The sequence below is a fragment of the Canis lupus genome, chromosome 22 (genome assembly GCF_048164855.1).
Source record: "Canis lupus baileyi chromosome 22, mCanLup2.hap1, whole genome shotgun sequence".
NCBI classification, from domain to species: domain Eukaryota; kingdom Metazoa; phylum Chordata; class Mammalia; order Carnivora; family Canidae; genus Canis; species Canis lupus.
In genome coordinates, this window is record NC_132859.1 from 3,545,722 (window position 1) to 3,560,005 (window position 14,284).

The following is a 14,284-nucleotide window of genomic DNA, read 5'->3' on the forward strand; positions in this document are numbered from 1 at the left end:
TATTGAGTTTTAGAAATTCCTTATATATTTTGACGATTAACCCCTTATCAGAAATATGATTTAGCAATATTTTCTCCCACTTCATAGGTTGCTTTTTCATTCTGTTGATTATTTCCTTTGTCCTTTGCTGTGCAGGAACTTTTTAGTTTGATATAGTGTCACTTGTTTATTTCCTGCTTTGTTCTCAATTGTATCTCTAGGATTTAGAACAGTGTTGGGGGATCCCTGGGTGGCGCAGCAGTTTAGCGCCTGCCTTTGGCCCAGGGCGTGATCCTGGAGACCCGGGATCGAATCCCACATCGGGCTCCCGGTGCATGGAGCCTGCATCTCCCTCTGCCTGTGTCTCTGCCTCTCTCTCTCTCTCTCTCTCTCTCTGTGACTATCATAAATAAATAAAAATTAAAAAAAAAAAGAACAGTGTTGGGAACATGATAGGCACTCAGTACATATCAATGGGTCCTCTAAGCTCCAAGAGACATGACCGTTTTATCCTGGGACTCTGGAGTGGGGAAAGGCACTAGACTTTGGTAAGGCACTGCTACTATGCAGGCTGTAGAGAGCCAGGCCACCAAGAACCATGCACCAACTGAATGCCATCCCCTCAAGTGTGTACACTAGCGTGAAAGTTCCAGAATTCTTTTGCAAAATTCTCCTAGTTTAAAACTTCAACCTTTAGGGGATTCCTGGGCTGCTCAGCAATTTAGCACCTGCCTTCCACCCAGGGGTGATCCCGGGGTCCCAGGATCGATTCCCACGTTGGGCTCCCTGCATCGAGCCTGCTTCTCCCTCTGCCTGTGTCTCTGCCTCACTCTCTCTGTGTCTCTCATGAATACGTAAACAAAACCTTAAAAAAAAAACAAAAAAACAAAAACTTCAACCTTTAAATTATTTAACTCTATTTCCCCTTCCTCTCTAAAAATAAAACAAAACAAAAATAAAATCTTCCTTGGATGCTAATTAAAAAGCAAAAATGCTTTTACCCTTATCATGAGGAGCACTAACTACTGTATAGAATTGTTGAATCACTATATTATGTGGCCTGAAACTAATATAACACTGTATATGTTAACTACACTGGAATTAAGATTAAAATTTTTAATTTAAAAAAAATAAAATAAAATTTTTAATTAAAAAAAAAGCAGAACTGTTTTTTTACTGATAAAATGTATTTTGCTCACAGCCCCAAAACACACTGGAAAAACACAAAGCCTGTTGGTTTAATGGGGGCATAAAAGATGGAAAGCTAACATTTTCATCTATTATAGCATGTGTAGAACATGAGTGTTCCAAAGCAGATACCACCATGGGGAACTAGAATGATCTGTCCAAGTCTGGTCTCTGTTGTTCTGTCTTTCTGGGTCAATAATACTTGATAAGCCAAATAATCATTTTTTGTAAACCTTCCCCCTATACCTATGCTTCTGGAGACTCATTTGTGTGTCAAGTCTCCAGCCCTCTGCACCTCTCAAGTGTCCACCCTGGACAGTTCTTGTCAACTGACCTCTGTGCCACCCTATTTCCCCAACCATATAGAATAGGATAGCCCTGCATACTATTTTTCTTTTGATAATCGAGCTCACTGATGCAGGACCTCATGAGAAAGAAGACTGGCTCTAGAGATATCAGTGAAGGGGAAGAAACATCCGAAGGGATATTTTAGAAAGAAGTGAGGTGCTTCCTTACCTCTGAATAGTATGTTCTTTTTCTCTTGAGTCACTGGATGTACAGAAGCCAAGGAGGAAAACTTGGCTTTTAGCAAAACTTCCCAGTTAGGGCGTAGAATTTTAATGCTGGAAAGAACCTAAGGGATGTTACAGAGTCTAAATCAACCTGCTCATTCTATAAGAAAAGAAGCTACTTGCCTTTTAAAAGGCCATGGGTAGCAAATGACAGCATTGAGACCCCGAGAGAGGTGATTCACTGCAGTGGCAAAACTACGGTGTCACTTCACGGGGTACCCATTCATTGGCTTATTACTTTTGTTGTTGTTGTTATTGAGTTTTAGAACTTCCTTATACAGTTTGAAGACTAACCCCTTAGCAGAAATATGATTTGCTCCCTGCGATTTTTGGTGGTGTTGGCTTCTCAGGAAAAACCCCCAGAGCCTCAGCTGTCGGGCTGTGGGCCTCAGGACTCCGCTGTTTCAGGTATCGCCACCACCCAATTAGCTCAGATCAGGAAACAACAGTGGGCTTGAAGGAATAAAGGAGAAGACAAGTGAACCAACCGTTTTGTTGTGTTTTGATTCTAGTGACTCCTCTGATCACATCAATATTAATTTAAATGCTGACTTGTTGTTTCCGGAGAACATTTCACTAAGAAGTAAAGGTCTAATTGTCGTTTTAAAAAAGTGCCATCTTTGTCATAGCACCAACCACACTCTGCCTTTTATCAGATTTAATTGTTACTCACTTGCTCCTTTCCCCCAGATTGTGAGCTCCTGGAGGCGGGGCCACATGTTATTCATCTGTACACTCTACAGTGTTTAGCACTGTGCTCTGCACGTGGCAGCCGCTCAATAAAAATGCTTATTGAACTGGTTCCTGTCAATGTCTCTGTGTTTTAATTTTGATGCATAACAGCGGGAAAAATAACAGCAATGAAATAAGTCTTTGTAGTTTCTGGTAAGTAACTCCGCGGCTCAGCGGTCATGATCTACAAATACTCCCCATCACAATCATATCACAGAAAGTTCTGTCCCGAGAAGCTAACAGAATAACATCAAGTATAAAAAAACAAGAAAGGGGATCCTTTTTTTGTTGTTCTTGTACATTTTTTTCTTTTTTGAGTTTTTGTGTTGTATTGACTCTAAGCGAATAATCATGTTACTGGAAGTAAATTACTATAGATCATATCTAAGTAATTTTGCCAATGGATATTACATCCTCAATTCAGCACTACTATTATCTGATAACATGACATATTTGAAATTCTTTACAGACGGGCACCAAAAGCCCAGAGAACATAATGTTTGAGCTAATTCTGGGAACACTACGCACTCAGAAACCACATGAACCAAGCTTTTTAAATTTAAATCGCTGCCCTTTGCAGTCGTCAGCTGCTCAACTGGGCAGAAGGCCCTTTGAGTGAAATGATTACATCAGGTGTATCACATACAGACTTTCTGACTTTCTCAATTTCTTGAATCTGTTCAACAGGAAGAGCAGCAGGTGCATAACTGGTGAAGGTGCATAACTTTACCAACCATGATGGTGAAATGGTTGGATGTGATGGTTTTTACCTTGGCAACTTAGTTAACCTCATCAGCATGGTCACAAACTAGCTATTGTCTCCTTTATGGACCCCATAAACACTGAGGAAGGGTCTACATTCCGTTCATCATGATTCAAGCTCTGGTGACACAAGCACTTGGTTTCTGCTTCCAACAAGAGCTAGTGCAGGCACGAGGTGAAGAGAAAAATGCAAAGGGGGTGTTATGATTAAGAAGTGACATCCCAATTGAGCCCAACAATCTGTAGATTTCTTTTAAATGGACAAGGGCAGAAAGGGTGGTCCAAGGTAAGGGACAAGGAGGAAGAAAAGATGGAGCAGTGACTTAAAGTACTTCCTGTGGCCAGAGCTCTGGGCAACACTGCGGGGTAGGATGAATCTAAAGGAATTCTGGAGAGCTAGGGGGAGGAATGCGGAGCCCTGTACCTGTTTCATGAGACAGGTAACAGGGATATACTGAAAGGTTTTCATCAGGAAATAATAAGACTCAATCTGTGTCTTTAAAAAAATTTCTAGGGCCACAGTATGGAGACTAAGCTGAAGGAAAGTAAGATGTTCGGTGATAAGATTAGGAAAAAAATTTGTAATAACTCTGGTGAACAATGAGACATGTTTGAATTTAGTCAGTGACAGTGGAGACGGTAAGACGGAGAGCCTCTCACAATACCTATATAATATTTAATTAGCAGGTGGTGGATATAAAGGTCTTTTTTTTTTTTTTTGAATGGGGATTTGAAGTAGGTATCACTATAGATGTCAGAGATGAGAGAAAGGGCTCAGTCTAGGATGATGAGTTTCCTGATTTATGTCTTGATAGATATAAGGTGAAAGTTGCTGAAAGATATGGGGAAATAGGAGGATATGGGGAGAAAGATGAACAATTTTTTTGCCCAAAATGACAAATGCTGTGTTTGTAGGGTCAATGGACCACTTACACAGAAGTGTTCCATTTGTGTTTGAACATAGACATTTGTGTTGGAAGCTCAGCAAACGAATCTGGGCCAGGTACAAATAGTCTGTGGTCATGATGGTAGAAGGTGTCAAGAAGCATACACGTTTGCCCAGTGAGGGAAAAAAAAAAAAAAAAAAAGGTCCAGAAGTTAATTATTTGGTTAACTGACTAAACTAATTTAAAGTAATTGCTGCTTTGAAATCTTAATGCATCATTTTTCTACAGTACCCTACAATATAAACTTTACATAATCAATAGTTTTTCTAATCTTTGTCCCATCATTTGTGGGTATGGACACCTATTTCTCCTGCAAGACCATGAGGGCGAGGACCTGAGCATCTGAAAATATAATTCTCTGAGAGGTAACTACAAATTATGAGAACAAAGTACAAGCGGTGGATGTTATCTGCCTGGACAAGACACAGTGAGGATTTAAACTTGGTTCTACAGAAAAAAGTAAGGAAAACATAGTGGCTTCATCGCTGTTAGCCAGGTCCCAAACGGGCCCAAAACCGTCGCTACAAGAAACCTCAAAAAATACAAGAAAACTGTACAGTCCTGAGGATTTGATGAGATCACTGTCAAAAGTGCTTCCAACAGTTAGGAAAACAAAAACTAAATTTTAAACCTAAATTGTCAAATTAAAGCATCACCCTTTAAAAAACAAAAGGTCACAAGATTAAAAACGAACAGTATCATTAACAAAAAGGAGCGAACACCAACTCGGGCTTTCACTTGAAGTTGGGGGGGTGGTAATGAAAGAGGATACCAGCACCGGGGTCCCCACCCACGGGAAGTCCATCACAGGCAGGGGTGGTGAAGTTGAGGCCTCGGTACTATTTCTAGTGCTCCCCGGGCGACTGGAATGTGCAGCCAGAGTTTAGAACTCTTGTGCTCGACCCACAGGCAGAAGAAGGGGAAGGAAGAGAAACTAGCCTGGCATGGCTGGGAAGGCCAACAAGCCATATTGCACTTGTGATTGACTATCAAGAAGCTCATGAGAAGGACTCAAAAAGTTCTACTGAGCTTTGCATGCTACTGATGAAATGTTCATTAAAATGCTGTAGGGGTGCCCGGGAGGCTCACTCACGCAAGCGTCTGCCTTCAGCTCAGGTCATGATCTCAGGGATCTGGGATCGCGCCCCACATCGGGCTCCCCGCTCAGCGGGGAGTCTGCTTCTCCCTCTGCCGCTCCCCCCTGCTTGTGCTCTCTATCGCTCTCTCTCACACACACATAATATCTTGAAAAAAAAAAAAGTCGTACACAGCGCTCACTTGTGATCATGGTAAGGGAAGAGGACGCAGGAGAAAATCAACACATATGATGAAAGGGAATGAAAAACGCACAGTATATTATAAAATGATTCTAGAACTTGGGACTACATTAACTTCAAAAGAAAACATCAAGTAATAATTCAAGCACTATTTTTAAAATTACGAAACATTCGTCTGGTGTCACATGGGTGCAGGTGATCTTAGCTGTTTTCAGAGACACTGTCTGACAATATTTCTCCGTAGATATTTCACACAGTACAGAGAATTATTAAATGTAAGCATATGCATTTTTAAAGAGATGAAAATATTCAAACTTGTAAGAAACTTCTCAGATTGTAAACTTACCCACTGAATATTTCTTTTTTTTAAAGATTTTATTTTATTATTTATTCATGAGAAACACACACACAGAGAGAGAGAGAGGCAGAGACACAGGCAGAGGGAGAAGCAGGCTCCATGCAGGGAGCCTGACGTGGGACTCGATCCTGGGACCCCAGGGTCACGCCCTGGGCTGAAGGCGATGCTAAACCCGCTGGGCCACCCAGGGACCCTCCTGAATATTCTTTTTGATGACTTTTTGCGGGTTTCTAGACATAGGATTTCACAACTGATTCTAACACAAACCTACGCACCCATTGGCCTCCCTCCTTTGCTAGCTAGGACACTGCACATTCTCTGGCACTGGCAGCCCTGTTTTCAGAACCAGATAATGTGACATTTGCCACAGTACAGACCCTCAGGTCAGCCAAAGAAATCAGCCTCTCTTTCAGGGCACCTGACGTGTTCAAAATGCTCTGTAGGGATTGAAACGTATTCGCATTGTCATTTAGGAGTTTTGTCCAACCTGTACTTGGTTTCTCCGAGAACAGAACAGCCTGTCACCAAGCAGTCCCACATCACTTTGAGCCTTTCCTGGCACATTTCCTTCCTGGTGGTAGAGTGTACTATAGCGCGTCTTTCTTACCCTCTGCTGTTGTAATGTGATATAATCAAAGCTCACCCTCAATTCTCCTAGTTCCCAATGACCACTGGACTTAGTATTCTAAAATATTAATTTAATAAATGAATAAATGAAAGAATAAATGATTGCATGAATAACCCAAGCACCTCACTGTCCTGTTACTTTGTCCGTTACCACACAAATCAAGTTAGTACATTTATTTTTCATTTGCTCACTCATTTATTAATTCACTTTTAACTACAAACCTTCTTTTTTTTTTTTTAATTGCCAACATATAGCATAACACCCAGTGCTCATCCCATCAGGTGCCCCCCTCAGTGCCCATTACCCAGTCACCCCCACCCCCCGCCCACCTCCCTTTCCACCACCCCTTGTTTGTTTCCCAGAGTTAGGAGTCTCTCATGCTCTGTCTCCCTCTCTGTTATTTCCCACTCATTTTTTCTCCTTTTCCCTTTATTCCCTTTCACTATTTTTTATATTCCCCACATGAATGAGACCATATAATAACTATAAACCTTCTATCTGTTCAGCACTGCGCTGAACAGTCAAAAAAAAAAAAAAATAGCCCCTGTTCTCTAGGAGCTAAGAGCCTAGCAAGAAAAAAGTCAACATAAGCAGTTCTAGGGATCTAAGTGCACAAACACACGTCGATAAATATGTTAGCCGCACCCACTTAGTTGAAAACTGAAGACTGAATGGATGTTAAGGTTAAGATGAAGCACTAATGCCACTAATAAGCAGCGATTCAGAGCACGTGAAGGTGACCCTCATTATCTCCTATTTGGTTGCCACAAGGTTAAGGGAAGTGTTACGGGGCAGTCTAGGAAGAGGATGGAGCTCTGGGATGACTGACCCACAGAAAACAGGTGACGCTGAGGGCACAAGGCCATTCTGAGTGTCACAAATGGGGCCCCAGAGAAGGCTTGCAGGAGCCCTGGGTTACTTAGGCCAAGGTGCTCTTGAAAAACTTGTCCACAAACAGAGTAGAGGAAATCAGTAGTCACTGAGAGCAAACCAAAGAAATGAGGTAGCCTGAGGACACCTTAATTTAAAAAAAATGTTAAATTTTGGTTAAATCTTTGACCCATCTCTAGTATTATTGTTTTACATGCTCTTGGAGGTACTCACTCCACTGAAGGACATGGTAATTTTTTCTAACATTATTCCAATTTTACTTCTTTTCCCTAACCCAACAACGAGAACGAACATATACGAAACAAATATACGTACTCATCCTTGTCCACTTTTTCTCGGAGCTTCTTGAGCTGTTTATTTTGGCTGAACTTCAAGTTTTGAATTATGTTTTCAAAGTATTCATCTTCCCTGTAGTTCAACTATATTGCATAAAATATTTTGAGAAAATTAGTCAAAATTTTGGCTGAAAATGTAGGGGATACGTTCTTGAATTCTATCAGTTAATAAAGTTAACAGAGAGCATTAAAACTTATCAAAGAAGGATTTAACTTTAATTAGCCTCGTTCTATAGTACAGGTCACTGCTGCTCTAACTGAATCACTACTTTAGTCTATTTTTCTGTGACTAATCAAATGAAACCAGGTGTCAGACAAGCTTCCTACATGGTATTAACCCTTACATGACCGGTGAGACTGGAGCCCATTCTTACTTAGCACTTATTATGTACCAGGCACTGTCCTCAGCACTTTATGTATTACATGTTTTTAATCCTTATAATCTTACGAAGATGGGCTGTTATCACCATTTTAAGGCTGAAGAAACGAAGGCAGACAATTAAGTCACTTGCCCAAGTTAGTGAGTGGTGGAGCTGGGGTTTGAACCCAAGTAGTTGTGTGTGAGTCTTTACTCTTCTAGATTCCTGACACAAAGGCCCCCAGGACTCACATGCCACAGGCAGTTCATTTACAAGAAACAGTCAAGCTTTCTACAAATGGAAAGAGAGAGGAAGGACACTGTGGCTTGCAAACCCCCATGGTAGGCCAGTAATCAATAGATTAGGAATCACCATCATCCCCAGTTGTAGGTGAGGATCATCTTGTTGTCACCAGGGTTTCAAAGTCATTGTGGGATCCATAAGGTTGGCAACAGGACCCTCAACTAAGTCTGAAATCAATAGTGTAGCGACTTGCATCAATTCTGTTCTCTTTTCATCGTTTACATGACCAGGGGGAATAAAATCGCTTCCGGTTTTCAAATAGTGGGTTTTTGTTTTGTTTTGTTTTTAAATACAGAGACATGACCTGGTTTTTAGCCAGGGGAGGAATAACTGGAAAGTGAAGGAACACTGGAGACATGACTTTTCAGGCCTGTACAGATGTGATAAGGAGACTGAGAGCTGCCTGGTGCTCGTCACTCTGATGTCGACCCCTTGATGCACTTTAAAGGACACCAGATTTTTCCACTACTTTTCTTTCCTTTTTTTAAAAAAAGACCTTATCCACTACTCTTCAATGGAATATATGGAAACCAAAATAACAAAAACCAAATATGAAGCAGGCCAGTAGACAAAAGGCTAGAACTAAAACATAGTTTCAGTTTCAGTGTAAAAGGCTTTATATAACAAGACCTTTGGCTTTAGGCTACTTCACATAATTTTTGGCACCCCATAGCTAGAAATGACATTACCACCAGCCCCAGGTATGATTAGTGCAGTCTTCATAGAGACTTACCTCCAGGTATTCATTATCCAGTTTACTATCATTTGAAATGATGTCATCAGGATAGCCAATTCTTTCTTTAATTGCTAAGGCCTATGAAAGTTAAAACATTGAATGTAAGGGCAATTATATAACTTTCGAATGCAAACCTTATAATTGGTCCATGACTAGCAGTTGAATAACTTGATCCGTATTGCTTACAAAAATAGCATTTGACAACACTTAAATAGAGATCTTTGGAATGACTTCTCCCTGGGGTTCAAAATAAACAAAAAAAACAGCTCTGAAATCTAGTTTCTAATACCCTATTCTCGTAGACTCCAGCTTTCCCAAAATGAAAACTGACAAGTCCTTGTTCCACATATATTGTACTTCTATGAACTTTTTCCCTGAATGGCTTTTTTTTTTTCCAATTTTATAGGAGGAGCAATATTTAGAACTTCCATTCAAGGAGCTTATTATTATCTTTCCACTTCACTGAGTTGGCTGAGAAAACAGATATGGGCTTATAGGTTTAGTGCTAATATTCTTTCTGAATATCGAGTCCTGGGGTTTGTATGTTCTCTTTTGGTCTCCGAGGCCAGTGTCCCTATCTTTCCACAGCTAAATGGATGGTATTATTTAAATAAGTAGAGAGCAGGATTTTCCTTGTTATACCAGCCCACGGTTTCCACTTGCTTACTATCATTCCTAATTTTTACTTTTATTATTTTAGATGTGTTTACTTTTATGATTTCATTATTACTGCTTGTTTCCTATAATGATTTCTATTTGTATTTTTCTATTTCTCTCATTTTCCTCAAAGATATTTGAGTTTTGATTCTATCATATTACATTACATAACTTAATTATGTTACGAATCTGTTTCATAAGCACAGTATTTCGGCAGCGGATCAGACAGGGTGTGTATCAATAAATCAATTAGGTCAAGCTCGTTTTCTTGTAGATTTCCACACCATTGCCCATTACAATCAGCCTCCTCTCGAAGGTTCCTTATTTTCTAGAAGACATTTCTCCGAAGAATATTTTAAGGGACACAAACTCTACAGAAATAAGTCTACATAAAAAAGGATTTATTGTCAAATACTTTGAGTAAATACTGTGACAAAAGCACCAAGCAGGCTTCTTTACTGCAGTCTAAAATGTAATGAGTATTATTAAATACGATGTCTTGAAATCATTCCCTAGGAGCATGTAATCTAGTCTAGGATGGGACCAGGGTAGCCTTCCTACAGGAACTGTTTCTTAAATTCTTGGAGGGTGGGACTCTTTTTCATGGAACTACTTGTGGGTCACTGGCTTATGATACCACCTTGGGAAATGATGGAGCGCAATCCAGTTGGCTACATCAAATAGAACCATGTCACACATAGCTAGAACATTAGAGGAACATATGCAGCCTGAACTTCTGAAGACCTAGTCAGTGACGGAAAGATAAGTATACTTCAATGTCTAAATTCTAGATCTGACTCAGCCAAAGCTTTGGGATAGCCGAAAAAGACAGCCGTTCCATGTGATTTAATCCCAGAAAAGAACTAGACTGCGGCTTGGTTTTCCTTTTGTTGTTGTTGTTGTTGTTTTCGTATTATAATAGTTTCAGAAAATCTTTCTGTATCAGTTTGAAGAATGGTGTGTTCTTCTTGCCACCTCAACTGTGGAGGAATTATCAGGTTGCAAGTGAATATTGCTTCCAAAGCATATACAGTTTCCACTGAATATGTTCCTTCTAGTTTTATATAGTTATCAAGACAAATGATCGTAGTAAGTTTAAACCTAAGATTTCCTTAAACATCTGACACCTTTGTTCTTATGCAAGGTAGTAGAAGTCCCAACAACAGGTGCACAATGGGGGTAGATAGGAATAATTATAAAAAGGCTCCCTCAACATCTGTTTAATTGTAGATCACCATGTAATACTCAAGTAATGCATCACTTTACCTTTTCTTGACAGAAATTTATTATGTTTCTCCTTGGGTCATATAAAAATCTAAATAAGGCATGTTTTTAAAAACTGAGCTGGAAATCTGTGGTAAAAATTGAAAGGATATTTTTAGGCTTTGGTAGAATCCTTTTGGCTTTATAAAAAGAGGAAAAATATGAACCACTGGTAGTATCTTTCAGTTCTTTACTTGTTCATAAAAGATTTTCCTCTTGTTATCTAAAGACACCTTTTAAAAAAAGGAAAATCAAGGATCTTTCAAAGTTTTGAACTAAACATGGAGAGTAGGAGCTTTTTTTTATAGAAATAAATGTTTATCCATAAAAACTATTCTTGGAAACATGACATCTTGAAGGAGACTGCTTTCATTTTACGCAATCCTTGAATTTTTTTTTTCTGAATTTCCTTAAAAGTTCACCTTTTCTTATAAAGAAACTGTTTAATAGTTAGCTTCACCTATTCACTTATTTCTTTTACCTTTTCCTCAGCTTTCTTTTTCGTTTCAGCATCCATCCAAGTGAGGTCATCTAAAGTCTGAATAAAAACTGCACGGATCTGTGTAATCAAATCCTCAACCTAAAACCAAAAGAACAGAAAAGAAATTTAGCCATGAATTAATTTTTTGTAACACAGATTTTTAAAAAATTGGGCTATAAGCTGTCTTTGTAGGACTCAATAATATGTTAATATGTGCAAATTTATAGACAAACTATGATCTAAACAAATGGATATATGTGGATAATTATAATTTTAAAGGAATCTTGCCACTATCAACATTAATGATTAAATAGGTCTTACCTATGCATTAATTAAAAAATCATCTTTAGAATGCAGTGGTTTCCATGATCACAAAAAGAATTTACATAAAATAGTAATGTCATCACTGTTAGTAATTCAATTAAGCATGAAGTAGCATTTTAATAGTTTTTTTTCACTTTAAGTTCCATTTCAATAACAATGAAAATGAAGTACATTTTTTTTTTAATATTTCAAATAAACGCTAGTTTACTTTGAAAGTTTTTCAGAAAACACTGATTCTTGGTCAATCTTGCTAATAGAAGAAACTACAAATGTCCCAATCAACAGAACACATGAGTGGGTATTCTGAACACACTGCTTCTGGAAAATGGACAATTGGTTTTGCACTAGACAATATTAAAGAAAGAAACAAAACCAGACCCCTGGGGGAGTGAGGAGGAGGAAATTCACCAAGAACTAACAACAAGTTATGATTCTGAGAATTTCTGCCAATTAATAAAATTTAGCCAAATTATGAACTCTTGTAATTGCACACTGATGCAAACAACTAACTGTTAGAGAACCGTGCTGAAAATATTACCACATGTTTACTCTCTCCAGCAAATGCTGCTTCCACGTACAGCCTTCCCACAGCATTTTCCATATTCCCATTGACATAGTTCGCACAACGTCTCCATGTTGCTGTTTCTGATGTTGTGCCATAAAGGGCCTAGAGGTAAGAAAAAGGAAATGGCATCTGACCACAGGTAGATGGCCACAGTAGGGGAGAACATACATTCCACAGGACTCTGTTCCTTATGACCTCTTAACTTCTTGCAAATGTTCATTGCTTCTCCTCACAAGGCATGTTGTCTATGCCTATGACAAAATGCAATCCAATTGGATTGTTTACTTATAAACAATCCAAAAACAAGGTATATTTTCGGTAGCATATCCCAGTAGAACTTTTGGCTATTACAGGTGAATATCCTTCCAGACAGCTTTAGAAGACAACAACAACAAAATGCCCCCACCCCCCCCGCCACCACCAAAACCAAACAAAAAAATAATAGTTCCAACTGCATAAACATAAATGTGAAGTAATGTTCAACTTATGTAACAGGGGAGAAATCTGGTATACAAGAAAACACATTCCTGTTTTTTTTTAATGTTTTAGCTGAACTTAGAAGAACTGTATGTGTGCAAATAAAAGTACTAACGAAGGGATTAGCTGAAGTACGGGAAATTGAGCAAAACATCATTTTTATATTGTGTAATTTTAAAAATTTGTCTACATTTTCTTTCAAAGGGTAAATGCTAAAAATTTCAAATAAATAGTTATTTCCTTCCTATAACACCAACCAGTACATTCGTCAAAATTACTTCTTCAATCCCTCTTGCCTTCTCCCCTCACCACAGGACTAATAGGATGACTGTTTAAATAATGAAGTTGCACCCTAATAAAAGCGCTTAAGGTTGTCCCCAGGTAGGTGTAGTCTCAGTGGGTTGTCTACATCAGTATAGTCCATCTGTCTGTATATCTAGCGTGCTACAAGCACCTGAAAGTCAAATGAATTGAGAGAGATACCCTGGCAATCACTTTCAACACAACAAACAACCAAGCCAGTATTCTCTCAAGAACTGCTCCAATGACCAACTGCATCTCCTCGCAGGGCAATTCAATCGTGGTGCCAGAGGTTGGCAAAGCCCATGAGAGCTGGCTTTCCTAGGCAACATGTCCTAAATACAGGCAAGTTAACCAAAATTTGGCATGTTGACTCTTGGCAAAGTTCACCACATTCTAGGAGTGGACATGGCAAGCCTTCATAACCATGTATCTCTTTACGCTCTAAGTCTTAAGAAAAGAGATTTTTTCTTCACCTTGCGGAAAGCATTTCGGGACTCCTTGTAGTTTCGGCTGAGGCTGCTTACAAGATCCATTATGAACCGCCAGGACATTAAATTTTGAAGATCTCTGTATAAAAAAACCCACCACCCAGCAACAGAAAAGATGAGGCTGCAAAGCTTCTAAAGAGTGATATTAAATGCAAATTTTGAGGACATAGGCACTCTGACATACCCACCTGGAGGAATATTTGGTAAGAATGAGCTTAAGTTTGGTTAAATATTCTGGAGCATAAACGACCACTTCTTCCTCATTTGGAATATTAATATTCACAGTTGACATGATTTCATTTGTGAAATTTGACCAGCTGAATGGCTGAAAAAAAGCAGGCACAAAACATTCAGTAATTTTGGATTTCTCTTCTTGGTTCTAAGACTCAGTTATGGTTACGGAGTCAGACATGGGTAGGGTGTCAGGTGAACCACCATATAATTATCACAATGGTCAGTTTGAGATCCATTTTCAATTAAATCCAACTATTTAAGAGCAAAAGCAAAGCCTCCAAGCATAGACAATATACAGCTAGGAATCAAGCTCAATAGCATCTCTCTGGGTCTAACTCACATAAAAGAAAAAGAAATTTAGCTTTAAAATAAAGCTTCCAAAATAAATAAATAAATAAATAAATAAATAAATAAATAAATAAAAT

At 38.9% G+C, this 14,284-nt stretch overlaps 1 protein-coding gene across 5 annotated transcripts in view; it reads right to left on the reverse strand.

Annotated features, from left to right (window-relative positions):
* MME (membrane metalloendopeptidase) overlaps positions 1 to 14,284 on the reverse strand; it is a 96,213-nt gene that overhangs the window by 30,301 nt on the left and 51,628 nt on the right. For all 5 annotated transcript variants that reach the window (XM_072792202.1, XM_072792203.1, XM_072792205.1 and 2 more), the window contains exons 11-16: positions 13,814 to 13,950; positions 13,611 to 13,704; positions 12,331 to 12,459; positions 11,469 to 11,567; positions 9,065 to 9,145; positions 7,650 to 7,753 (exon numbers count right to left, since the gene is read on the reverse strand). In XM_072792202.1, the coding sequence (XP_072648303.1) occupies positions 7,650 to 7,753; positions 9,065 to 9,145; positions 11,469 to 11,567; positions 12,331 to 12,459; positions 13,611 to 13,704; positions 13,814 to 13,950 (644 nt within the window). The remainder of the gene's footprint in view (positions 1 to 7,649; positions 7,754 to 9,064; positions 9,146 to 11,468; positions 11,568 to 12,330; positions 12,460 to 13,610; positions 13,705 to 13,813; positions 13,951 to 14,284) is intronic.